The sequence below is a fragment of the Carassius auratus genome, unplaced genomic scaffold (genome assembly GCF_003368295.1).
Source record: "Carassius auratus strain Wakin unplaced genomic scaffold, ASM336829v1 scaf_tig00007301, whole genome shotgun sequence".
Lineage (NCBI taxonomy): Eukaryota > Metazoa > Chordata > Actinopteri > Cypriniformes > Cyprinidae > Carassius > Carassius auratus.
The window spans coordinates 195437-222535 of record NW_020523831.1 but is presented as its reverse complement, the minus strand read 5'-3'; the positions used below and the strand labels follow the sequence as shown (position 1 = coordinate 222535).

General features: G+C 40.9%; 1 protein-coding gene and 1 long non-coding RNA gene across 11 annotated transcripts in view; both read right to left on the bottom strand.

Annotated features, from left to right (window-relative positions):
• Window positions 1-2342: 2342 nt before the first annotated feature.
• ep400 (E1A binding protein p400) overlaps window positions 2343-27099 on the bottom strand; it is a 37318-nt gene continuing 12561 nt past the window's right edge. For 3 of the 10 annotated variants that reach the window (XM_026244751.1, XM_026244754.1, XM_026244759.1), the window contains 40 exons: window positions 26819-27006; window positions 26509-26686; window positions 26244-26380; window positions 25864-26033; window positions 25431-25605; window positions 25193-25329; window positions 24223-24409; window positions 23963-24135; window positions 23329-23519; window positions 22365-22487; window positions 21340-21501; window positions 21050-21196; window positions 18794-18867; window positions 18410-18708; window positions 18122-18324; window positions 16877-17046; window positions 16399-16595; window positions 16205-16316; window positions 15761-16051; window positions 15493-15567; window positions 15271-15405; window positions 15141-15185; window positions 14547-14697; window positions 14216-14451; window positions 13931-14104; window positions 13796-13846; window positions 13588-13724; window positions 13400-13456; window positions 13110-13188; window positions 12826-13008; window positions 8853-8907; window positions 8659-8759; window positions 8234-8426; window positions 7926-8065; window positions 7078-7287; window positions 6832-6994; window positions 5236-5366; window positions 4988-5137; window positions 4775-4828; window positions 2343-3946 (listed from right to left, as the gene is read on the bottom strand). In XM_026244751.1, coding sequence (XP_026100536.1) covers window positions 3617-3946; window positions 4775-4828; window positions 4988-5137; window positions 5236-5366; window positions 6832-6994; window positions 7078-7287; window positions 7926-8065; window positions 8234-8426; window positions 8659-8759; window positions 8853-8907; window positions 12826-13008; window positions 13110-13188; window positions 13400-13456; window positions 13588-13724; window positions 13796-13846; window positions 13931-14104; window positions 14216-14451; window positions 14547-14697; window positions 15141-15185; window positions 15271-15405; window positions 15493-15567; window positions 15761-16051; window positions 16205-16316; window positions 16399-16595; window positions 16877-17046; window positions 18122-18324; window positions 18410-18708; window positions 18794-18867; window positions 21050-21196; window positions 21340-21501; window positions 22365-22487; window positions 23329-23519; window positions 23963-24135; window positions 24223-24409; window positions 25193-25329; window positions 25431-25605; window positions 25864-26033; window positions 26244-26380; window positions 26509-26686; window positions 26819-27006 — 6164 coding nt within the window. In that variant the 3' untranslated portion in view covers window positions 2343-3616. The remainder of the gene's footprint in view (window positions 3947-4774; window positions 4829-4987; window positions 5138-5235; window positions 5367-6831; window positions 6995-7077; window positions 7288-7925; window positions 8066-8233; window positions 8427-8658; window positions 8760-8852; window positions 8908-12825; window positions 13009-13109; window positions 13189-13399; window positions 13457-13587; window positions 13725-13795; window positions 13847-13930; window positions 14105-14215; window positions 14452-14546; window positions 14698-15140; window positions 15186-15270; window positions 15406-15492; window positions 15568-15760; window positions 16052-16204; window positions 16317-16398; window positions 16596-16876; window positions 17047-18121; window positions 18325-18409; window positions 18709-18793; window positions 18868-21049; window positions 21197-21339; window positions 21502-22364; window positions 22488-23328; window positions 23520-23962; window positions 24136-24222; window positions 24410-25192; window positions 25330-25430; window positions 25606-25863; window positions 26034-26243; window positions 26381-26508; window positions 26687-26818; window positions 27007-27099) is intronic. The other 7 variants (XM_026244755.1, XM_026244761.1, XM_026244752.1 and 4 more) reach the window with 6 other exon arrangements.
• On the bottom strand, window positions 10642-12437 carry LOC113071420 (uncharacterized). Its single transcript, XR_003280087.1, has 2 exons — window positions 12165-12437; window positions 10642-11340 (listed from the first exon to the last, which is right to left on the bottom strand). It is a non-coding gene; the product is annotated as an uncharacterized LOC113071420 (long non-coding RNA).

Genomic DNA, 27099 nt, shown 5'->3' with positions numbered 1-27099 from the left:
GAGAGAGATAAAACATCTCACAAATTACTGGAAAAGCCCTGCCCTGCATTACCAACATGCCACCTGCTCCAGGGAATAATAAGTGCAAATAAACGCATCTAGAGCACGCGGATGCATAAAGAGAGACTGTGGAACAAAGCTGCCAAAGTTGTTCCCATGTTGCACACTTTAAAGCATCATCAAACGAGCTCTGCAGGTAGTCTGGGTTAGTCTTAAGATTGAATGTACCTGTCAAATCTGGAAAACTCTCTTGGAATACTTGATTCAAATTGGTCAATTGTAACATTCAGAAATCAAACATTTCTTCGTATTTTCGGTCATCCGTGACTGCAGACTGGTGCCATCATTAGGTAAATTACCTCGGATGACTTCAATTTGAAATAGTATGTAATTATTTCCCTTATGCTAGAGTCACATTAACTGTTGCGCAGTAAAATTTTATTACATAATGAATAGGGAGATTAGAGTAGCGAAGAGAAGCTTTTATGACAAGCAGAAAAAAATCTGAACATTGACATTAGTGCGGAAGGGCCTGAAAGCGATCACCAGCAACAAGACCCTATCCCCCAGCACTGGGGAGAATCAACGTTTAGCTGAAGATTTGAAGGAGTTTTACTGCAGGTTTTAAAAGCCTGGTCTCTCACCCCACACCCACTCGGAGCATCACCCCACCCAGCCATCAACACCCCTCCGGACTTCTTCTCAGCCCGCACCTAACATCTGTGAAGATGATGTACGCCAAGTCTTCAAGAAACAGAAGATAAGGAAAGGCAAAGGCCAAGACGGTGTCTCTCCAACCTGCCATTCATCTTCACACTGATCTTCAACAAGTCTGCTTCAAATGCTCCACCATCATCCCTGTACTCGAGAAAAAAAAAATAATAATTACACACACACACACATATATATATATATATATATCACGGGCCTAAATGACTATAAACCTGTTGGACTGGTGTTGACTTGAAGCACAAATATTTGTGAAGAAAACTAATGGATAAGCACCTTCGGTGCTTGGCCCCTAATAGAAATAATTGTAACAAAAAACACAGAACAGTAAATGTAAGGGTGAAATATTTCCCCCTGCAGATTTAGCACGGGATTAAAGATTTTCATTTGAATTTGCTACATTGATCAACAGAAAGCTGATTGGATTTAAAGTGACTTAAGTGCAAGTGATGAATCACTACTGTTGACAGAAGAAAATGAACCTTTTCTTTTTGCTGCAAATGTGACAACAACTATATGCAGAAACAGATGGTGTTATTTTGAATAATTTTGGAACCAAACAATTCTGGTGACTATTCATTTTATATTCAAGATTGCATTTTGAGATTTGTTTATATATATATATATATATATATATATATATATATATATATATATATATATATATATATATATATATATATATATTTATATATATATATATACACACAAATCTCAAAATGCCATATTGTACTTTCTACAGAGGACAGTCAGCCATACAGATTTGGAATAAGATTTTTGGGTGAAATGGTAATATAAATATAAGTAAATAAATATTACTGTAATAGTTTTGCAAGGGTGATTGTTTTGTAAACTGAAATGGACCATTTAAAAAAATATAATACACAGATAAAATTAAAAGAATTTCAACAGCACATTAATTCAAACCATTTTGTTTGTTTTCTGAAGAATTGCGTGTGTTGCTCTCCACTTTAACGGGTTCAAGTCAGAAGTCCACCCCATATTGTGTCCAATTTCTTTGGAAAGCAATAACACAACAAGCACCATGATTTGAGACATCATCCATAGCCCAAACTGAGAGAGGAGTTAAATTAAGACCTTGTCCAAATCCCTGACAATAAGCAAAACTGATAGTGATGCTTCATTCGCAAACACTACTTTGCTCCAGTCTGCATTAGACCAGCTCTGATCACAAAACTCAAAATGAAAGAGCGCCCCCATATGGACTGCACAAGATAAGACCACTAGTCAAATCGAGGCTTGTGCAGTCCAGACAATACTTCACGAGGTCAAAGGTAAGCTTCTTAAACAGGAAAAATAACAACCGATTGTGGCTGCAATCAGCAAAATATACTACTAAAGAATACACCTGCAGAACCACTGCTGCTGGAGTAAAATGTGTTTTTGTATCGAGCAGGCGAGATTCAATTTATCTTGCTGAAATCCCTGTTGGGCGGTGTGCTGACACATATACTGCACTCAGCAAGTCCACCCAGACGCACAGGACTGCAAATCTATGGACTCCAGGCAGAACCGCTGACCTAATGCAATCTGAAACCCATCTAAGACAGCTTACTGAATAAAATACTAAATAAGACAGCATAAGGAAGACGTGTGTAAAAACATAACACTTTATACAAGTAAACTTCAATGAATACACAAGTACTTTACAAATACAAATGCTGTTATCCCCCCTCAGAGTTATTTACACGTGTTCCTGACCATACATCGATACAAAAAGACGTATTTATGACTGAAAGCCCCAACATTAGATGATTTACATACACGGAGGGAAAGTCTTGATTTAAGTCAGTTGGTTACTGAGAGCAGGCCAATGTAAACATACTAACAGCCAAGCTGAGGTTCGACTCAACTGACTAATGGTGACACTGTTCATAACTATGTGTAAGAAAAACGGAAAGATTTCACAGATGTGTTTTCAGAAATGACTTGTTTTTCAGCACTGACAAATTTTGCTTTCTAATCTAAGTTGGGAGGGGGATACTTCCCACAGCTGCCACCATGAAATGGCTGCATCGCAGGATAGATTTCCTATCAATTTGTTGTTATTGTACCACTTAAACATTTCACACACAAGTACACGTCCCTATCCATCCATGCAGCTGAACTTGTGTGTATGGTGACAAGAATTCGTTTAAGGGGGGTTTCATGATACAAGCTAATGTATTCGATTCTTTTACAGAGAGGGAGCATGTATCAAACTAATGGTAGTTTGCCATTTCTACACCACTAAAGATTGAGTTTGGTTTGCTAATCTTGATTAAATGCTTGAATAAAGGGATATTTACTGACACAAACAGCAAAGGGACAACACCACCACAGCTACTAAAAACACTGGGGAGGACACACATTCATTTCGACTGATTGAACATTATGAATAATGTTGAGCCGATCTGCCAAAAGAGTTCCCGGCAAGCCAGATGAAGTGTTGAAGCTGATGGCTGTTGTGATCCAAACGCACTTGATCCGTGACCTTAACGATGTGATGTTAGACGCTGTATAAACAGAGCATGTAGCATGGTAGAAAAATAACAGGGAGTGTTTGGCGGCTCGGTAAAGAGTTCAGTGTGAAAATGAGCCGTCGTCCTGTGGTAAAGTCATGCTTGGCTCCTAAAGAAGGAGCATCAGTTAATAAGCTGTAAAAAAAGAAACGAAAAAAGAAACGGATTGGCCATAGTGTGAGGGCCACTGGCAGATTAACATGAAACGTGGTTAGCTTATGAGTGTTGCTTCAAATTGTAAAAAGCTCAATCCAGACAGTCAAACGGTGAGTTCCTGGATTACAAAGGGTCAGTCTTTCCAAAACTAAAACGAACCAGAAAGCAGCCCTATGTTGTGCGCGGGTACGTCCTCTTCCTATGACTCTCTAGCTGCCACCGCTGGGTTTGCCGGGGGTTTTGGAGCGCATGGCAGCCCCAGTGCGGGTGTTTCCTTTGCCCTGCTGGGGCTGCGTGGTGGCTGTGGCCTGCTGTGCTGGAGACTCGGAGACGGTGGCCGCCGCGGCGCTCTGCTGCTGGGCAGGGCTGTGTGGTGCTGGGGTCTGGATTTGAGGGGAGACGGCTGCTGCTGTAACAACCTGCTGCTGGAGGAGCTTCTGCTGCACCACCTGCGTGGCTGCGGTGGTGCCTGCGGGGATGACTTGCACCTGGGCCTGTGCCGAACCTGCTGCGGGTGCTGCCTGCGTCAGGGCCACTGTCTACACACACAAACATCACTTCAGCTGTCAGAATCAGGAGTTAGGATATCTTGTAATAGTCGCAGAACTAGGACTGCATGAAAATAATAATAATAATAATAAAGCAAAAAAAAAAAAAAGTATATATATATATATATATATATATATATATATATATATATACTTTAGTTTGGCTGGTCCTGCGACTTATAGTCAGGTGCGACTTATTTATCAAAATTAATTTGACATGAACCGAGAGAAATGAACCTAGAGAAATTAACGAATAGAAAACATTACCATCTCTATGTGCTCAGTGCTCCTGTAGTGCACCCTCTCGTGGCTGGAGAAGATAATGTTTTCTCTTGGTTCGAAATAAATGCGACTTAAAGTCCAGTGCGACTTATGTTTTTTTCCTCATCATGACATATTTTTGGACTGATTCGACTTATACTCAGGTGCGACTTATAGTCCGAAAAATACGCTGTGTGTATATATATTCAAAGAGCGACATAACTGGGACATTTATTGTTTATATTTATTATAATGTATTTGTTGTCACTTTTGTTCAGTTTAATGCATCCTTGCCAAATAAAAACAGAAATGTCTTTTTTTATTTTACTGACCCCAAACATTTGAACAGCAGTATAGGTAAATTATATCAGTATAATTTAATTATATATATATATATATATATATATATATATATATATATATATATATATATATATATAAAGTAATGCAATCAGTGAAAAGGGAAAGTAATTTCAGAGGTGACTTAATGTTGACTTTAAAAAGGCACCAAATGAATTTAAGCAATCAAACACAAAGTACAAACACTGAAACACTTACCTGTTGAGGTGAGGATACTAACTGCTGCTGAACTATTTGAGGAAGTTTAGTGACCTACAAGCAAAAAGGAAAATCACTACAAAGCCAAGCTGGGCACCAAACCATACACAAAGCACTACGTGGCACTGCAGATCAAAATACTTACAATCTGACCACACTACATGTCAGACTGTGAACTTGTGCGGATGCTGGCAGTGAAAGTCTAACTTCTACCTGTATCTGCTGTGTTGCAGTAGGTTTCTGTGGCTGTGCAATGGAGGTGAAGAACTGGGTCTTAATGCCAGGCTGAAGTTGAGTGGTGGCAGTGTATGTCACTTTCTGCTGCTGTTGGGCTGCGGTCTGAGCGGCCTGCTGCGCGCCCAACTGAACAGAGAGATAAAGAGACAAATGAGAGGGGGGCTGACGGGACACTTACACAAATAATGCTTCATTACAAATAAATCCCACTGGCTGACTGGTACCTTCTGCTGCACTGCAGCCTGTGTTTGCTGTGGCTGTGCTGCCTTCTGGACTGCAGCCGCTTGAGCTGCTGCCTGCTGCTTTTGTCTCTGCAACAGCTGCACCTGGAACGGGTGGGTCACCACTGGACCACCTGCACAAACACACACGCTTTAGTCTACAGGAGCCCCTAAAAGGTTGTTACTGACACTGAGACTGTGTGGGCGAGAAAAGAAAGCAAGCATCTCTGCTAGATTCATGTTCATAAGCAGTGCAAATAACCAGTCTTGTGCAGGTCACTTCAGCTTCTGTAAGCCTCTGTTTGATAACTGATTAGGTTTAGGGTGAAGTTACTGAAATCTCTAATCTCTTACGTACATCGTGCAAAACAAACTAAATAAATGAATAAAAAGGCGATGTTTAATAGATTACAAACTGAAGAATAAAAAACAAAACAATTTAAGACTTACATCATCATGAGTTACAAAGTTTTGGTAGTTTTTTTGTTCTTAGACAGTTGGATCGATGAAAGATTGCTCAAATTCTTTCATGAAAACAAGAGAGGTCTGTTGTAACTTGCTGAAGTTTGCCAGAAATGGTGAGTGCGGTATGATGTCATGCAGTGTGTACCATGACTCGTCCGAGATGATATTTTACAGCAGATTGCTCAAGTTATCTGGTGAGATGTAGTATAAGTAGCTACTAATTGTTAATATAAGTAGCTACTAATTGTTAGCTTTAATTCACTGGGGCTGTCACTAGCGACTATTTTTATATATTAAAAAATAATAATGTATGTAAATTGTTTTTAGACTATAAGACTAGGCTATGTTAACTGATAAATTACCCCAAACGCCGTTTAGTTTAGATTGGGGTTAGATTTAGTTTAGCGTTTGGTTTAGATTTAGATACATTCAGCAAATTAAATTCATTTTGAGCGATGGAGCTTGTTGGGAAACCGAGAGGTCTAACAATATCACGTTCCTGACGTCCTTTTAGAACAGCATACCTGCGCTTTAATCATCTGGACATCCTGCACTCAGCAAGATGTGTCACTTCTGCAGGCTGCATCATACTCGGTGCGATAAAGTGTCTTTTTCTAACAATAATTCACTCATCACCAAATAAAACTCTGAAAAACCTGAAAAAGTGAAGACCTGATTATTTCAGGAGCCTTATCACAAGTCCATTGTTTTTGAATGTCGGTGCTACTTCTGTTATATTTTCACACTTAAAACAATAATTTGGTATTCCTTCCTCTTGTACCGTTTTCCTCTTTTATGCTCTGATATAAGCCACCTGGCAGTTCTCTCCCAAGTGCTTCCACTGCTGCCAGCATTAAGTCGGAGTATGAATCAGTGGGCTATAAAACACTTTTAGTGCCAGGAAGTTACTTGTCTTTTTTTGGTTCAATATACTAACCTATTGATCAAAAATGGCCTTAAACACTTTTTTTTTTAACATTCAGGAGGGTGTACTCATATTTGCAGTACAACATTTCCAAAGAACCCTAACATGCCTTGTAAGTAAAGAGTAATTGCTGAATTTGTTATGTTTTAAGGGGTGTGTGCTCATTTATGCTGTGCACTGTATTTCATTCTCCTAGACTCAGTCTGTACCTGCTTTCTGCGCTTGCCCGATGGCAACACTGATGCCGGCCACAGTTACGGGAAGGGTCGTGACTCCGGCGGAGGAGACCACAGCAGGAACGGAGACGACTGGAGGTGGTTTGGTCAGAGTCACCTGCGGAGCCTGAATGGGTCCTTGTGCTTGGACACGTGTCTGAATGAAAATACGTATAAAGAATTAATGTGCATTCAAGTGTATGGGAAAGGGTTAGTCTGAGTGTGTATGCATGTGCTTACCAGTCTGGCCACCTGTAAATTGGTGACTGCAGCTCCAGTCAGCACAGTTCCTGCTCTGGGCGCAGTGACTGCTGTTATCTGAGGGTTGGACGCAGCCGCAGGTGTGGTGTGAACCTGCTGCTGCTGCTGAGTAGATGAAGCCTGCTGACCTTGAGCTGCTGCTACCGCCGCTGCAACCTGCTGCTGCGCCATCTGCAGCTTCTGCTTCTGCTAAACATATATTACACCGGAAAGAAATCACTTGAAAACTATTTTTTAAAGATTATTAGTTCATATATATACTCACAAAGCTAGAAATATGAGATAATGTCCTTGTTAAGGTTTACTAATGAACTTACTAAACCATACCTAATCGTTAAAATGTTTTTATGTAAAATGAAATGCTTACAATTGTCAGAAAACGTTCAGTTCATATGATCTTCATTTGTTGGTCTTTGTTTGTTGTGTAGCATCTATTTACATTTTTTAACAAATAATTTAATTATGTGTTCATGTTTTTGCAGTAGCCAACCTAACATGTAAACCATTCATAATTTGCAAATGTTTATAAATGATTACTAATCATTCGTACCTTTATGAGCAGTCATCCCAATGTCGAAAGACCTGAATCTACCCTATTCACGTGTCTTTATAGATCATTTATTAATCATTTGTTCATGGTTTTGCAGTAGCCAATCTAAAGTCTAAACTATTCATCACCTTTATAAGCACTGAATGTAACAAGTTTTGTTGTGAAGGATGGCTGGTTAAGTTTAGCTAAACGCTTGCTAAAGACATAACAGACTAATTTTGGTGCAAAAGATGTTTTATTGCCTCAACACATCTTCCATACTAAAGAATGTGTGTACCTGCTGTGGTTTTCCCACTGCTTTGATCTGTGGAGATGTCGCCTGTGTTTGTTGCTGCTGCTGTAACTGTTGTCGGAGTTGGAATTGTTGGAATTGAGCTGGCGTGAGTGGTTTACTCTGAGAGAACTGCATGCCGGGAGCTAGAGAAGCAAGAAAACTGGTTTAAGAATAAAACAATGCTAGACGAGCCAGACAGATATGAATGCCAAAAGAACAATGCGGAGCGGGAGTCTGACTCTCTGAATCGATTTTGCCACCAGAGAACCCAAATCACGCACTGGCTTCTCTAAGGATGGCATTTGGTCTACCTGGAGCAACCAGCGTGCGTGTTTGGGACTGACCCGGAGTCAGATTAGTGGACACCACAGCTGATGCGGTCACTGGGGTAACAGCTCTCACGCTCTGACCCATCGCAATGGCAACGACCTCGGCTGGGGCAGCCGCTGCAGGTACTGCTCTCTGCTGAGTGTGAACCACCTGAGCCGTGGCCGTTCCTGCCGTCTGTTTGAGCAAACAACGATTTAATAAACAGGACAGAACGGTACAAAAATCCAGATCAAACTGACTATATCTTGTATTCTACACTTTCAATGCTGACTTCTGAACCCCACACAGCAGGTTGCAATGCAGGAACTGATGTGACAAATCAAATCAGCTGTATATCTATATATATCTGTGTAAAAGGCAGTTTTTCAGTTATTATGTGTGCTGTATGAGGGTGGACAGAACTCACAGGAATGACAGGAGATGCCAGACGCTTGTTCGCCTGGAACTGACCAGGAGGAACTCCAGCCACAGTGTTTACGATCACGTTTCCACTCACTGTAGCTGTCGCTGAAGTTTAAACAGAAATATACACTTATATAAACAGCACTTCACAACTGGATCAACAAGTGTACAGGTGAAGCTTGTGTAATGTGATAATACCTGGCTGGATACTTGTGCCAACTGCAGCGGACTTGATAGCTCCAGTCTTGGGAATCAACAAAACCCAAACAAGATCAACATATTATACCTTATATAATATATTATATAATACACCACTGTTCAAAAATGTGGGGTCAGTAAGATTTACTCAAATTAATACTTCATCAATACATTTTGTTATTCATTAAGGACACATCAAACTGATCAAAAGTGACAGCTAAGACATTTCTACTTTTACATAAGATTTCTCTCAAAAGTTTTCTTTCTATTCATCAAAAAATCCTGAAATAAAATATCAAATTTCATAAAAATAAAAATAATGAACATCACCACCGTTTTCAACATTCATGATAATGATAAGAAGCACCACAAAATCTATACAGAGGACTGGGGAAATGGCTGCTGAAAATTCAGCTTTGCCATCACTGGAACAAATTACATACCATATATTAAGACAGAAAAGAGTTATTTAAAGGGGGGGTGAAATGCTATTTCATGCATACTGAGTTTTTTACACTGTTAAAGAGTTGGATTCCCATGCTAAACATGGACAAAGTTTCAAGAATTAAGTTGTACGTTTGAAGGAGTATTTTTGTTCCCAAAATACTCCTTCCAGTTTGTCACAAGTTTCAGAAAGTTTTTTTCGAGTATGGCTCTGTGTGACGTTAGATGCAGCGGAATTTCCTTATATGGGTCCTGAGGGCACGTCTGCCAGAAAAGCGCGCGCTCCCGTATAGCAGAGCACTGAGAGCACAACAGACTTCACTGATCAGAGCAAGAGCGTCGCGAAATGTCACAAAAGAATTGTGTTTTTGGTTGCCAGGGCAAGACAACCCTGCACAGATTACCAAAAGAGAAACAGCATTAAGGGACCAGTGGATGGAGTTTATTTCTACAGAGCATCAACGGAGTTGTGCAAGTGTTTTTGTTTGTTCCCTGCATTTCGAAGATGCTTGTTCACAAGGCCCAGTTTGACGACGGATTTGCGTATCGTTTATTTCTTAAGGATGATGCAATCCCAAGGAAAAAGGGTCACGATCGTGTGTTGGAACCGCAGGCGGTGAGTAAAAACTGCTTCAAATATCTCTGCCTCCTTGTTAGTGTGTCCCCTCCCATTCCGAGACCCAGGTTCGAGCCCCGCTCAGAGCGAGTCGTTGCTGCTGCTGCTCTCGTTCAGTTTCAGCCTCTGGATCTGATTCTGGATCAGAAATAAACGGCTGAATCTGACTGTTAGCCATGGTTTGTTTTGGATGATGGTTTTTCCCTCACGGTAAAGTCACAGCTTCCAAACGCTCTCAACGCAAAAGCCTACTGGCGCTCGTAATTCTTTAGCTCCGCCCACACGTCACACCTCCAGCCGGTCGTGTTTTTCTGGGAAAAATCGGTACAGACTATCTTTCTCTTATGAATATAATAAAACTAAAGACTTTTGGGATTTATGAAGGATGCAGTACTACTCTATATGTACTCAAGATTAACAGGATATTGAGTGAAAACGAGCATTTCACCCCCCCCTTTAAAGTTGGAATAATATTACCATTTAAACTGTATTACTACATAATAGTGCTGTTATTTGTTAACCCTTTAGAACCTAAGGCTAAAATTGGCCGTTTTCACTCATTTTGGTTTATTGAGTATAAAATTATAACATAATGTGGTATCTTCAAGTGTAAGGTGTCATTTTTTTCAGAAAAAAATAGGCTTTCAGGAAATTACAGTTATTGTACATTATTTAGTGTAATGAGTTAGTAAATAGAATTAAAATAGACAAAAAAATTCAAAACGGGAAGAAATTGTACTGGTTTTTATTTAGAAAAAATCTGAAAACTCATGATCGAAAGAATCTAATGCCTCAATCTTGAAAAAGGAACTATAATACATATATACAAGTATTTTTGAGACACTGGATTGCACGGTTTTCACTCAGGAGCCATTTGTGGTACTCCAGTTCTCCAGGCGTTTTTGGATCCTTCAATCCAGTCATTTAAATGTGGGGCTCTCTGAAGCAGTTCCTGTCTACAGGAATGCAAGCATAGTCCCACATCACATTCCTGGCATATCCATGGGGTGCTCCTTTTGCATCGTATGCAACTTTGTGAAAGGTCTTGAGTATCACTCACAGGAACAGGCAGATGATCGCATCTCTCTCTCAGCCGGCCATCCAGGGGAACATCTGTGAGCGGAGCAGCTAGCAGCTCCTGAAAGTTTTGCCGTGTCATGAGCTTATCATGGTGGATGGCACACAGCTCTTTGTGTAAAATGAAGCTGTTGGTCACTGCAATATCTAGGAAATGCTGGAAAATGGTCACATACGACTTGTTTTATGGGGCACCGACTTTGTTCTGAGCATCTTGTTGGAGGTGTCAAGTCCCCCCATGTACTTATTATACAGCTACAGCTGCGACCAGGGCCCCGGCCCCTCTGAGATGGTGTTGTGTTCGATGTAGATGGCCCATTTGCTTCTTCGTAGATAACTGGAGAAGCCACACTAAAAAAAGAAGCAACATGTGTTACAAACTCACTATTTATGTACATAAAAATACTTTTTTATTATGAAGCAATTTATTAGTAAGAAAATTTAAAAAAAAAATATATATAAATATATAATAAATAACTATAATAATAATAATACAATAAAATAATAAAAATAAACCCTGCAGTTACTTACACACATTTGCATACACACAATCACACATACATACATGCACCTACTCACACACACATATACAGATATAGACATAAATGTATGCATGCACAGTCACGCATGCACGTACGTACACACACATCATAGACTGTATAAGACACACACATGCACACATACACAAACAGATACATGTGCACACAGATACACACAAACAGATATACACATAAACAAACACACAGATATACAAATGCACACATTAGCAGTAGCACACACAAACGTATGCACACATGCATGCACACAAACATACATATACACATGCACGCACACATTCGCATACACACACACGCACCTTTACTTACACACACACACACACACACACACACACACACACGCACGCACACATACCTGCACACACACACACAGATATGTCCATGCACTTACATACACACAGAAAATTATGTATGCATGCACACGCACCCATAGACATAACGCTAACGTTACATGAGCAAATATGAACGCATGCATGCACATGCGCGCTTACAAATGTTTGCAACGCACATATAAGTGTGTGAAACCGTGTTTTTTTCGTACAGAAACACGGAGTCTGACTATTTTATTCATTTCTCATCGATTAATCAGCAAGAAACAAATAAATAAGCTTCACTTACCAATCCACGACTGGATCAAAGCCAGCAGCATACGCCTCAACATCTGAATACAGACTCCGGGTCCGATGAATCATGTTCAGCCTCTTCCCAGGTGTCATCAGAGATCAAATCAATCGCCTCCTCTCATGTAAAACCTTTTTTCGCCATGTTTTTTGTTCGTTTTTGTTTATATTTCACACTCTCAAACTTTCAAACCTGCTGGGCTCTGTATCTCCCGCTTCAACTCCGCCCTTCCCCCTCTCCCCGAAAGCTGCTGTGATTTGCTGCTGGAAAGCATGCAGTTACCGTACTAAGCTGTATATTGTCTTAAAGCGCAAGATGTCTTCTATCAGACGCAATTTGATTTTTTTTCATAGTGCAAACGGTTGCTGAGTTATGAAAACATTAATACCGCATGGTAAATTGTGTCGGCGCCGACACGTTCGGTTTTAAAGGGTTAAAATAAACAGCCTTAGTAAGTATAAGAGACCTCTATCACAAAAAAAAAAAAGAAAAAGAAAAAAGAAAATACTCCTGACCCCAAACATTTGGAACAGTTGTGTACGCATGAATAATATAGCAGTCATATACAAATGATTTCATCTTGGGTAATCTAGAGCTAAATACAGGTGGACGTAAGGTCAAGTGTGACATTGAACATGCAGTGCTAAAGGAGTCTAACCAGTACAGCGGTGTTGGGGACTGCTGCTGCTCCGGGTTGGTTGGGCTGGGTCACTCCCGCTGTCTGAGCGGCCGCTGCAGTGGCCTGAGGCTGGGCAGCAGCTCCCTGAGGCTGCGCGGCTCCTGGGGTCTGCGGCTGTTGCTGCTGGGCTAACTGCTGAGCCCTCTGCTGTTCGGCTAGTGCCTGCGGCAGCGGAGTCCAGAGAAAAAGAGACAAGCTTTAAAAACTGAAAAATACAGGTGATTATATATATACTTTTAAGTGGTTTGTTAACTAAATCTCACCTTCTTCTCTTTAGCTATTCTTTCAGCTCTCTGAGAGGCAACCTGGATAGGAGGCAGAGGCTTGTCGTAGCTTATCCCACTAGAAATTACAAAAGAAATGAATGAATGAATGAATGAATGAAAGCCACAAATGAATATAAAATGTGCCTAAATATGTACACTATATTAAAGACTGTATCAGTCAATATATATATTTTTTTCATTAAATGATGAATTTCAGTTCACTGGTAAATATTAGATTACTTCAGTTTTTTTCTCTAAAAGCAGAGCAGCACGTCAAGAGTCAATACCTCTCAGCCAGCACAGAGGCATGTTTGGGATTCTTCTGGAATGGATTCATGCCCAGTCTAGAAGCAAAGGCATGAACAAAATTAGTTTGCTTGTGTGTTTACTTTGACAAAAGCATTCTGTCACAATCTAAATGCAATGCCGGGTTGTTTTTAAAGATGTTTGCGTGTTGGACACTGCCTGCACATACAGTGGTTTTATTGGCGGGCTCCTCTTGCTAGCAATGATTTTCATCAGCTCAAAGCGGTTGTTGTATAGCTGGATCTGGGAGGCGTTGTCGTCCTGTGTGTAGATCTGACACGTGCGCAGAGGACGACTATTCTTGGACTGCGCAAAAAAAAGATAGTGTTACCAAAGAAACACCTAATAATATGTACTGATTTGTTTTTGTGTAATACCTTATAAATGCTCTTGGTCTTGTTCTTCTTAGGGTTAGCTTCATATATTAGCTGTGGGACAGGTTGTATACAATTATGTATATCAAGGAAAATGTTAAAGGAAAATAAATCATAGAACTCACAACCATGTGATACCTTGCCCTCCTCTCGGAGTATGATGACATTCTCATAGCGGTTGCGGCATTGTTTCGGCGAGCGGTAAATTCTGCTACAGGAGTTGACCACATCGCTCACCAGGTCCCAGTTAGGAGTGTGCGCTGGAGACACGATGGTCAGGTTCAGAGGAAGTTCCAGTAACTGCTTCACAGCCTGTGAATGCAGGGAAAAAGAGAGAATTACCACCTCAGCTTATCCATTTCACACACAGCTGTGTGTTTATACACTGGCAGTGATAATGTAATAACGTGATGAATCAAGTACTTGTAGCAGGGCCCAGTCTTCACTGATGAGCCACTCAGGGTTGTCCTGCCCAGCCTCCATGGCTGGTTTGAGCAGAGAGGGCAGTGGTTTGGCAAAGGGAGCCTGTTGCTTCAGAGAGAAGTTCTTCTTCTGGTCTTTGCCTTCCCGCCTTACTTTGAGCAGACTGGCCTTATCAAAGAGAGAGCGCGGAGGAATCACGGATTCTCCATGGCCCTTCTTTTTCTTACGTCCCAGAGCTGACGAGAGGGGGACGAGAGAGAGAAAAAGACTGAATTTAGCATGCGTTTAAGAACAGTAAGTTCACTTGAAAGCGTTTCTTGAGCAGTCCAACCTGACGGATCCATGTGTCTCTTGCGCTCTTTACGGACATAGACTGGGGGCAGTTTGGATTCGGGCATAGGCGCAGTGTCATACATGAGGCAGATCACAGAGTCAATGTAGATATCGTTATCATCCTGTGGAGGAGTTGGGGGAGTCCACAGCTGCAGAAAAGAGCAACAGAACTCAACAAGAATTTGAACCACAAATCTAAATAAACAAATAAAACATATTTCGCTTGAATTATTATTTTTTTTAAATCGGCCGTTTTGTACTCTTTTAGATTATTGGCTATGGAACATGATTTTTTTTATATCACATTACATTCATTAATTCTCATAACAGCTATACAACTGTAAGATATAAGACTTGTAAGATGTAAATAAAAAAAAATACCTTCAAATCGAATTTTTTTTATATATCACAGTAACAATTGTACTGCATTTAATTTAAATCAAATTCTACGTAAAATAGAATGCAATAACATCAAAATACAAAAAAGAGACTTAAATCACAATGTGCTATGGACATGTTTTTGGGAGATTCACCCAAAATTCACTCCCTCTTCCTTTAATTCCCTTCAGGAATGTGCTTTTTTTAAACTTACCGGCATTATTTCTGTTTGTCCATCCTCATTCTCGAACACATACTCCTGTAAAGATGAAGGGAACAGGGTATTAAATCTACACGACCCAACATCACTTCCTTCTGAAAAGCAGATTCGAATCTATTTGTACCATGTTGTATGCATCCTCTCTGCTGTAGGTGAACAGATCCTCCTCGTCTTCCAGGATCATTTGTTCTTCTCTCTCTACCTTTAGTTTCTGTTGCTGCTGCTGCTCCCAGCCTCTCTTAGCAGCTTCCAAGCGCTCCTGTAACTCACACAAACATGGATTTAAGCCGTCTGGATTTACAGGGCAGGCGTAACATGTATTGTAATATGTGCAAATGTTTCATACCTTTATAACCCGTTCATCCTCGCTGATGTGCAGGTACTCCAGATAGTGCAGTGCGTATCTCTCAATGGGAGTCAGCTAGACAAAACACCACAAGCTCTGGTCAGTACAATTATCATTCAGCAAGGACAAATTGTTCAAACGTGACACTAATACAAAACAATAGTGTATAAAGTTAAATCAACAGAATTTGCATGCTAAATAACACAAAACGGTTGCAAACGTACGTACAAGAGCTGAAATGTTCAAGTAACATTTTGTATAAGCTCACCTGCTCCATGACTGCTGCCAGCTCCTCTATCTGTGATGCCTCCTCTCTCACTCCATCCTCCACAGCCATCACTTCTTGTCTTCCCACTTTCTCACTTTTTGTGTCTAGCTCCGTCTCCTCCTCCTCCTCGTACTGGGTTTCCTGTCGGATGGTGTTCAGGGCCTGGATGTAGGGTCTTGCCACGTGAGGGGGGATGGATTCGGATGGCGATGGCTCCTGGTGGAGAACCACAAACTCCTCCACCTTCTCTCCAGAACCAGCTTCAACCTCAAACAGATCCTGAATAGTGCGCTGTGAATGTCCAGCACATATTTATAATATGAGCATCGGGCTGTGAGCTGCCTCGACGTCTACTGAGACACAACCTCATAACTGGCAAGGTTATGAAACGGTCCCTCAATGTCAAAAGTACCAGTGATTGCATGACTGTAAAAGAGTGTTCACCTGGGTTAAAAAGGCTACAGTGTAGTCCATGCCCTGTGCAGCTACCTCTCTTATAAGGTCTTTAGTGCCGTTCTTTAAAAGCTTCTCCTCAATCGAGTTCCCGCTCTCCAACCTGAAAGAGCACAGCATCTGTAAAAAAGCTGCCAAGTATAAACCTGACATGGAAGAACATTTCATTTGTCCACCAGTCTGACCTGTAGATGTGGATGTCTTTGGAGCGGCCGATCTTGTCGCACCATTCCTGTGTGCGCATGTCCATGCTGGGATTTAGGTCTGTGTCGTAAAACACCATGGTATCTGCTTCAAACACGTGGCCCATGGCTGAGCAGCAGCGATTGGTCAGGATGGTGCAGAAGATCTGTCTGTTGCGGTTAAACCTTTTGACCTGCTCCTGAAAGTGGTCGGGACACGCGGAACATGGTAAGTTAGGTTTTGTGTTTTCAATAAAAGGATCCAGATCAGATGTTTATGTATTGGTGTTTTTGATAGTGCTTTACTGATATGTAAGCATCATTTGAGGCCCTGTGTGGAACTGAATCCAGCAGGGAGGGAAGAGCACTCGCTCATCTGCTCTTTTAATTACAGCCCAGAAACCCACACAGCCTCAGTCTGACATGGACTTGGCCAGAGCAACAGAGAGTAATAGAGAATGTGTTCCTCCATGTGTATTACCTGTCTCTCCTCCAGTGACAGAGACTCATCCAGCCGTACATAGGTGAGGTGACGGTGGTCTAAGAAGGTCTCCAGTATATCCAGCATGCTGGTCATCTGGGTGAAGATCATCACACGTCTGTTCTCAGCGCTCAGTTTCTGCAGCAGGATGGACAGTGCCTCCAGTTTTCCTGCAAACAGATAAAAGAACATTATAGCAATATTTCTACCAATATACCAGTGTTAATTTGTACGTTTTTTTTTTTTTTTACAGCTGATTGCAGACCCTGATTGTATTGTTCATTTGTTTATGTTTTTCAATGACATTCTATTATGATGATATTTTCTATCTCAGACAGGAAGTGGAATCTAAGTGGGCAATTCTAAACCAGAATAAGACTAAGAAGTTAGGCCAGACCTTATAGTGATATTTATAGATTATATATATATATATATATATATATATTTTTTTTTTAAGAAGTATCTTATGTTCACTAAGGCAGCTTTTACTAAAATACATCAATTAAATAAAGTACTGTATTACAGTTTAAAACGTATATTTCTTTTGAATACATTTTAAAACAAAATGTTATTTCTGTGATGGCAAAGTTGAATTTTCAGCATAATTACTCCAGTCTTCAGTCACATGATTCTAATCATTTTAATATGCTGAAAAGTCATTTCTTATTAAATGTTGTATATCTGTAGAAAATAGCTTAGCTGCTTGATATGTTTGTGGAAACCATAATTTTTTGCAATCCTTTTTTCTAGGATGAATAGAAAGTAACAACATGTATTTGAAACAGAAAACTTGTGTTACACTTTAAATGTTGGTTGCACTTTATTTTACAGTACGTGTACTAACATGTACTTATAGTGTACTTACAGTGTATTTATCTAAGAAAGTCCTGGTAACGCAAGGTAACTACATGGGGTAGGGTTAGGTTTAGGGGTAGGTTCAGGGTTAGTACCTAGTTATTACATAGTTATTGTAATTGCTATAATAAGTACGTAGTATGTACATGAGGAACAGGACTGTAAATAGTGTGACTTAATTGATTTAAGGTGTCCTTGCTAAATAAAAGTAATACATATTAAATGTATTTAAAAACTTACAGACCGAACATTTTTGAAAGGTACTGTAAATTACAGAATGTTAGTTACATGATGGATAGAAGATACCATATTGCAAACGCATAATAACATGACTGAACACCAGCAGTATTTGTAAAATTTTAATCTGAAGGATTCTGTCGTGGTGCACACCTGAATCCATCTCCAACATGTGTACATCAGGGAACCTGACGACAGGAGGACAGGCTAAGTTACGGATCTCTGCGTTTTGTGGAGCGGACACTTCCTGTAGCCGTCGCCTGAATGATTTTTGTGCTAGGCTGTAAGATGGTGGAGGATTGGATGCATACAGCTGAGGGGGAGGGGCCACAGCAGCAGGAAGTATGCAGGAGAACCTAAAATATAACAGGAAACAGCATTAGATGACAAAAAGCTCACAAAACTGCTTTCATGGCAAGAAGTCCATGGTCACATCCAAACCTCTTCAACAAGGTGCCTGTTGCTGCCTCCTGCTCGGTGTTGGAGAGAATCATTGAGCGAAGGGGAGCAACCGTTGACACACATGTCTGCTGAGTCCTAATACAGCTGTCTCTGCCGACCCAGGACCAGCGGGAGTGTTGGGGTGCGGGGAAGGTTGGTGGAGGGTGTCCTTCATAAACAGAGCAGGCCTTGATCAGGTCAGAACCGTACATCACAGAGCGTGAGGACCGTCGCTCATTGGCATGAAATAAACTAGCTAGACACTCTTTCAGCCGCCTGTTTCTTTCCTCGCTTGACTCCTAAATAAACAAAAGACAAGGTTTAGAGTTCACAACTATTTAACGGACTTCATCAGTTCCTTCAACGTCTTTCAAAATCACCTACCTGTGTTGTGGCGTTTGTTGTGTGTTTAGCATTTGTTTCCATGTCTGTGGTAGCTGGAGCGCCTGTGGTGCCTGCTTTAACGGAAACAGATAAAAACACAGAAACTTAAGTTTAAGTTCACTAAGACAGCAGCAGAACATCACATACTTAGGTTAGTGGTTCTCAACCAATGGGCCAGGAAAGATAGCTTGGAGTTATTAAAAAAAATTATACTAAATATGCTTCAAATTTTGATATAGCAAAGGGGTAAAGATATGTACAAATTGATAGCCTGAATGCACTGTAAGTCGCTTTGGATAAAAGCGTCTGCTAAATGCATAAATTAAATTTTAATTTAAAGCAAGATGAGTAGCATCATATTTCTTCTCTCACCAACTATCATTTTTATTCAAGAAACAGAGTTCCCACGGAAAAAAAACAGAAATAAAAAAATATATAATTAAATCAAATCTTAAAAAGCTATGAAATTTATATGATAAATATAAAATTATGATTAGCTAAACTAAGCTCAAAAAACTTAATCCAGTTGAATTTAGAAAATAATAATGAAAATATTTTTTATTGAGAATTAAGCGTGTAAACCCTGAAGAACATACTGTCCTTAAATCTTCTGAAATTAAATTATTATTAAATTATAATTGAATTATTATTAATATATTAAATTATGTAAATGTGTATATATATATATATATATATATATATATATATATATATATATATATATATATATATATATATATATATATATATATATTAGGGGTGTAACGGTTCACAAAATTCACGGTTCGGTTCGATACGATACACTGATGTCACGGTTCGGTTCGGTTCGATACGTTTTAGATACAGCAAAATGTAAAAACATCTCAACTTTTCAGAATGCCGCAAGCGCACCGCGGGTCATGTGACAAGAACCAACCAATCAGCTTCATCCTTTCCCGTAACAACGTTGAGAGCTCAGCCAAGATGAAGGAACAGCTGATCATAGTTGTATATGGATTGCAATTTTGAAATAAATTCAGTAGCAGAGCTACTGCAAGCGATTTTTAGAGCTGCAAATCCATTTATCCTTCGCTGAAATTTCCGCGTCTCATGGAGAGAGCACGTCATTGTTGCTTAGCAAAGACAGACGCCTCAGGAGCGCTTCTGCCCGAGCGCTTTGGAAAGGAGGAGAAAGACGCGCTTAGCGTTTTCCATGCGTTTTTAGGCACGATATGTGAACGGCCCCTAAGGCGCTCGCTCACTCAGCACGCGCTGAAGGCTCGTTGCAAAATGTCTAATGCATTTAACAGACCAGAAATATAAGATCCTAAAATAACCAACAGATCTGGTGTTTGGGTTGGATTCCCTGTAAGCTGTGTCTAAATGCTGCAGGGATAGTTTGCTGCGTGCATGTTTCTCCTTTTTTTCGTCTTTTCCCAGATAGTACTGACGCATATATCCCAGATATTCCCGCTGTTTTTTTTTTTTTTTTTTTTTGTAATCCCGCTGGTGTACCCTGTCATGTTGCAGATGCGACATACCGTTGTTTTTTTATCCACCACTCTCTTGCCATCACCATTATAGCTTAAAGGGAATCCAAAGTGCACCCAAACACCAGACCTGTTGGTTATTGGAGGATCTTCTCATTTCTAGTCTGTTAAACGCATTGGCTATTTTGCAACGAGCCTTCAGCGTGTACTGAGTGAGCGAGCGCCTGCTGAGTAGCCTAACATAAACATATAAGATGGTGTTTTTTTCTTCTTCGGGGGTGTCAGGGGCGTTGCCTGTTACGTTGTTTGGGTTATTGGGCTACCTTGTTGAACGCATATCATTATATTTCTTTCTCTCTCTTTTTTTTTTTTTTCAAATATAATTAATTACTCCAACGAACCGTTCGGTATACATAATGCGTACCGCGTACCGAACCGAAAGCGTCGTCCCGAACGGTTCAATACGAATACGCGTATCGTTACACCCCTAATATATATATATATATATATATATATATATATATATATATATATATATATATATATATATATATATATATATACACACACACACATACACACACACACACACACACACTTATGTTGACTCCTAGTTTCTATAATAATAATAAAAAATTAAAAAAAGATTGGAAACAAGCAGGTAGTGATAGCTGCAATATCTTAGCCTACATGGGGTCCTTAAAAAAATGAAGGTGAAGAACCACTGATTTAGGTGAAGGTCGATCACTAATGAAAACAATCCGCTTCAGGGCAGAGCAGAGCTTACCTTGCGGTGGCATGGAGCTGGCAGGGGCAGTCGTGCCTGAGGAGTTCTGGACAGGCACAGCCTGAGGTATGGTAGGCATCACCATGGGTGGCCCCTGTGGCCTGAGAAGAGACTGTCCAGGGGCTGACACAATTTGCAAGATGTTGCCTAAAGCAAGCAAATAAATGTATGAGCTTCACATTAAGCCATGTGAAGAGGACTGACTAAACACTCATAAAACCAGCTGACACGAGAGACTGGATATGGAAGTGAATGAGACCGAGAGAGGATGAATATGGGCGGGACATTACCGAGTGTACCTTGGAGCTGCAGGGGCTGGCCCGTGGTGAGCTGTCGCAGCTGACTTGGAGACAAGGTGAACTTGTTGCCCTGGAACTGCAGGGTCACGGGGGTCTCTGGCTGGGCAATACGACCCTGCCCAACCAACTGAGCAACCTTCACTACATCTCCACCTTCAGTAGAAAAAAACTCATGTTAAATGATTGTGCAAAGTGGCTGACATTTTGTCTCTGAGAAAGAAAGAACATTTTAGTCAGTTTCGGAGTGAGCAAGGAAAGGGACATGCACAACCACAGTGTGTTAAACAGGAAGAATCACACTTTTTCCTCAAACAAAACCTTACAAAAAAAGCCTGAAACAAACAAAATGAAACCAGACTGATTCATTTAGCGGAGCAAAACAACGTGGGAGAAAATCTTTGTCGTTTAAAAGGTTTTCCATGTAACAATGGTTACATGTGACATGGGGAGCAGGCCCACAAGCTTGACGCTCTTTACACCCACAGATGGACGACAAAATAAACGGCTCTGAAGAAAAGCTGCACTGAAAAGACAGGGAGGCAAAACCCTATTATAAAGCTTCTGGATCATCCTTCAGCTGTACTGCATGAAAAACAAAGCGATTAGTCAATTAAAATGCAGAAGGAAAAAAGAATAGAAAAACAGAATAAATGTGTCATAAAAGAAGCTGTGAATAAACTGAAGGCAGCGGGTGCAGTCCGGAGAAAGATCTGGAGGGTTCATGCTTGTTTGTGAAGGTTAAGGAGAGAAACCACCATAGGTCATCTGCTGAAGATTTTCTGCACTTTAAATCAGACTGGAAATACGCCATATTTATGGCTGAGTTTGAGATGATTTGAGAATTTGTGGTGGATCTCTGTATGCCTGTTTGCCCACTTCAGCAGAAGCCATACCGTAGTCTCTGATCTTCACTGCTGTCGTTTGCTTGGGAGCACGATAAGAAGGAAACATGTGCACAAGAGACAGGGCACAAAGGAGAGGGCCTATCTGCGGTGGGTGATCATGAGGCCACTTACTAGGCAAGCGTGCCTGGGCCTGGGGGCTGAGTACCAGCCTTTGGGGTACCAAACTGGGCTGGAGGGGGTGGGCGGAAGGGGCATGGGGGGCCACGGCAGACATAGTGGTGACCCCTGACACACCTGCAGCCAGAGGGGTAGAAAGGGGGTTAGGGGTGGCTCCTGTTAAAAGTGATCCCGATGAGCTGCTGATTGTGGAGGCTAAAGAGGAAAAAGAATTAACAGTCTAATGGGGTTGAAGGATCATTTTTTTAAATCCTCTAAATAAAAAGTTTGTCCATGCAAGACTCGCAGCTACAGTGCCTGGGCATTGCTGGGTAAATGCTTGAAGTCACCATTAAATTTTTATTGAGAATTCTTATTTATTTCTTTAATGGAATATTGCTGTTGAAACAATGCAATAAATCACAGCAATTACCAAATGTCAACAATCAAATCAATTCCCAAATGTCAAAATTAAGACACAACCTACATTTGAAATTGCATCGCAATTTCCATTTAATGTTGACTTTAAAGAAACGGTTCACCCAAAAATGTTCGGGTTCGGGCCTGTTACACCAGCCATGACCCAAACACTCACTGCAGATCTAGTTAGAAAGAGATTGATGGATCTCAAAATGTGTTTGATGGTGCCTGGGAGGCTATTTGTTTACACCTTTGGGAGAGATAAACCCATTAATGGCATGTTTATAGTAGTTAATGTACAATAAACATGGCTAAAGATAATGTATTACAGATGTCACCTTTTAGTAAGATGGCAAAAAAAAAAAAAAAAAACTATAATACACACAAAAACAAAAGTATTGATGTGAGCATAATTTTAGAAAAGAAGCACAACATCTACACCCAAAAGCAACTTTAAAAATATCATGCCAATTCACAAAAACTTGCAGATTGTGAAACAGTTCTGGGTCTAAGTGTGGGAACAGGTTTGTGTAAGAAGTTACAGAAGAGGGGGTCTTACCTTGTGCAGAAGTGGTTGTGGTAAGAGGTGCTTTGCCTCTGGGCTGTGTGCCTGGAGCTGCAGTAGCAGGGCTGGTAGTGGTGCTGGGGGCAGCAGTCACAGCAGTGGCACGGGGGGCTTGAGTGCTGCTGCTAGTCATGGGGACCAGTTGACCCTCTGGTTTAGTCCCATACTGCACTGGCAGAAACAACCTGAAATTACAAATATTCCAGAGTCAGAATCAATTCATATGGCCCAATCCTGCTGTACACGTCCAAATTATAATGAAATAAAAACAACAAAATGTTAAATAATTAATAAAAAAAAAATATACCAATAATTTTATAATAAATATTCTTTCACAATGAGGTTATACACTAATGTTTAGCATGAAATAAACAGCATTTAACATTTGCATTTGTATTTACTAGAAAAACAACTGTAACATGTTAATTCATGCAACAAGAATGTAATTCTATGCGTTATTCTGAAGGAAGTGACCATTTTTGGTGTAAAAACATCAGTATTTTCAGTGTAATATTAATTGGTCTGTCTCATTTAAAAATATTATGTCCTGTAAATATAATTACAGAAATCAGTTTGACTATGATAGGTCAGTGTTCAGAGCTGATAGGGCTGCACAGATGGACTGCACCTCATGGGTTTGATCTTGCATGGTCTGGGTCTGGCTGGTGGCTCGTGGTGTGCACTGTAGATCTCTTCGATCAGCTGTTTGCTCATTCTGAGTTTCGGCAGAGCCTCCTCAGCCTCGTAACGGGTCAGCTTGCCCTCATTACTGATCAAGTCAAACAGTGACATATCTACAGTCTGGAAAATAAAAACAAAACAGCCCATCATTCAACAAATGTTTTTATTCTATATTCCACATTCCAAGTGTTTATTTCTCTTCCTTACCTTCCACTGGTCCCGCTGCAGGGCTGTGAGCAGTAAGGATGGGGTGTTGTACTGCAGTGGTTGACATATATACGAGTTGTGTGTGTCTCTGGGCTGGATCAGGTCTGGATGGTTGCAGATCTTCTGCAGCTGCATTAGAACCTCCAGGACTCTGACAAAATGTCCTGTCTTCAGTGCTTCCTGTGCACTAGAGGGCAGCAGAAAAGCAAAATACCACTCAAAACAGATGAACTGGAAAAGAGCTGGTTTTTAGGGTGGGTTCTAATGCCATTTCATACATTCAGAGGTTTTTTTACACTGTTAAAGAGTTGGATTCTCATGGTTAACAGGCCAGGTTTTAAAAAAAGGAGTTAGACAAATGACGGAGTATTTCTGTGCCAGATACACTCCTTCAGGTGAAAGTTTTTTACAAGTAAGGCCCTTCATGATGTCTTGAAGGGCGGAATTCCTTGTACTGGCACTTCTCCTGGAAGAGCGTGCACACAGATCAACCACAACGAGAGAAAAGGGCATCATCAACGTGCTTTGTCCGGGTTACCGAAGTCATAGGCAGCGCTGCACAGGACTTGTTCGGAAATAATGTCTTCAGAGTAGTGTGCTTTTGGTTGTGAGGGAAAGATAACCTTGTTTGGTTTCCCAAAGAACCCAGCTTTAAAGGAAACAGTTTACTGCAGTTTGATGCTGGATTTTTTAATGAACGATAGAGAGGTGCCAACGATAAAAGATACCAGTCATGAGCTGGAATTGCAGATGGTCAGTAAAACTGCATCAAACTTCTGTGTTTTGTTGGCAATCGGCGAACAACTTTAACAACTTTCTTTTCTATATTTGATCAAACTAAAGACTCATCAGCATTATGAGTGATGCAATACCACTATATAGGTACTTAAGTTAAACATGAGATTTGCAGAAACTGTGTGTTTTATGTCCCCTTTAAGATTGCGTTTGGCTGAGCGTGTTCTGTGCTGACCTGGGCTGGATGAGGATGTCTTCATACATGCTTTTCTGCCTCTTGGACAGACGACACTTGAGAATGTGCTCATACTTCTTAGGCATTTGCTTCTCCACGTCTCTCTTGGAACGGCGCAGGATGAAGGGCTGAATCACCTACAGCAGACAGGAGGAAAACAAAACTATGATTGTGGTGCTCGGGCAAGGTATTTAACCCAAAGTGCAAGATTCTGAGGTGAAAGTCACCAGAAACATACCCTGTGCAGTCTGATGACCAGTTTGTGGCAGTAGTCCTGGTTCTGATCAGTGCCGGGTTTGATGGGGAAGTTGAGGTATGGGTGAGTGATTCCAGGCAGGAGGAAGTGGATCATGGTCCATAACTCTTTCAGAGTGTTCTGCAGAGGGGTATTGATTAAGAGGATCCTCTGCTGACTGTTGAGAAGATGCACATGAAAGCATTTATATTAAACAGCAATTAAAATACATTAACACACACAAAGGATTTTTGAAACTAACATAAGTAACTAATATAAGTAATAAACTGCATTTCTAAATCAATATTCACAAATATTGTCTTAGTCTAATGATGCAAATTGTATTTTGTGGTCCTTTGCGTTGTTTAAATGTGGCCGCTGGGCCTCTGAACTTGAGTACCTCTGCTGTATAGAAACCAGCTGCATTGTTCCTTACCTTTTTAAGTTGAAGATGGTCTCCCAGTGTTTCTGCGTCATGTTTTTGATGAGCTGCACCTCGTCTAGCACCAGGTGCCTCCAGCGCCTCCTCAGGAAGTGAGACTGATCTTTCAGCAGGAGCTTGTATGAAGTCACACACACGTGGAAGCTGTTGGGCTCACACCACCGCTGCACACATTACACAAATTACCCGGGAAAGTGAGAACAGATTAAAAAAACATGGAAAAATGTGCCCACTCAATCATCAAGGATCTCGATGGGCTACAAACTGACTTGAAAACTATTTTGGGGAATTATCTAATGTAAAAAAAGCAACAGCAAGAGTGGTGGATAGACAGTGGCAGTATGAGAGAGTACATAGCTTTCTCTGGTTCATACCGATCTCTTGTGTCTGCGCTGCTTCCTGCTGCCAAGGTACAGGAGTATCTTCAGTCCAGGACACCAGCGTTTGAACTCCATCTCCCAGTTCAGCAGCTTACAGGTCCTCACCACCACTAAATGTGGTCCCCAGATACCTGCCGCAACCACATGACAGCAGAATGTGATCGATTTCATTCTTAAAAATACAACAAACATATAATCTGAGAAGAAAACCAGATATTATCATTTCTACAAAGGTGGCAAATGTGGTTGTTGGTGGTACCCTGGTTGCAGGCAAGGTGAGCAAAATAAGCCACAGTCTGTACAGTTTTGCCAAGGCCGGTTTCATCTGCCAGGATGCCGTTAAGGTTTTTGCGGTGGAGGCTTGAGAGCCACTCCACCCCGACCTGCTGGTACTCTCTCAGAGAGCCGTGCAGCAGAGCAGGAGGAGAGGAACGACTCTGAAGGGAAAGGGTTCATGAGTCATAAGACAATCAGACACGGAGACCACTTTGAGCTAGACAACTGCTCAACTGAATCTTAAATCATCATGTTTTAAACAGTCCATGTGAGTAAGAGCGTAAATGACTCACAGTTAGAGTGGTCCTGGCGCTGCCTTTGGGGAGAATCAGGTCCGTTGCTGCAGCAACCTCAGCGATATCTTTTGTGGGTTTCCCATCAGGGCCAAAAGCCTTCCGCTCAGCCCCACGGTACTGATCCATGCTCAGCAAAGAGTCTATCAGCACTGCATCATGTAGACTGTCCAACGGAGAATGCTTGTCTGAACAGAGAAGAGCATAAACTGTTACTGTAACATCAAATCAATATACTGTCAAAAGTATTCATTTATTTGAATTCTTTTGTATTTCAGGGA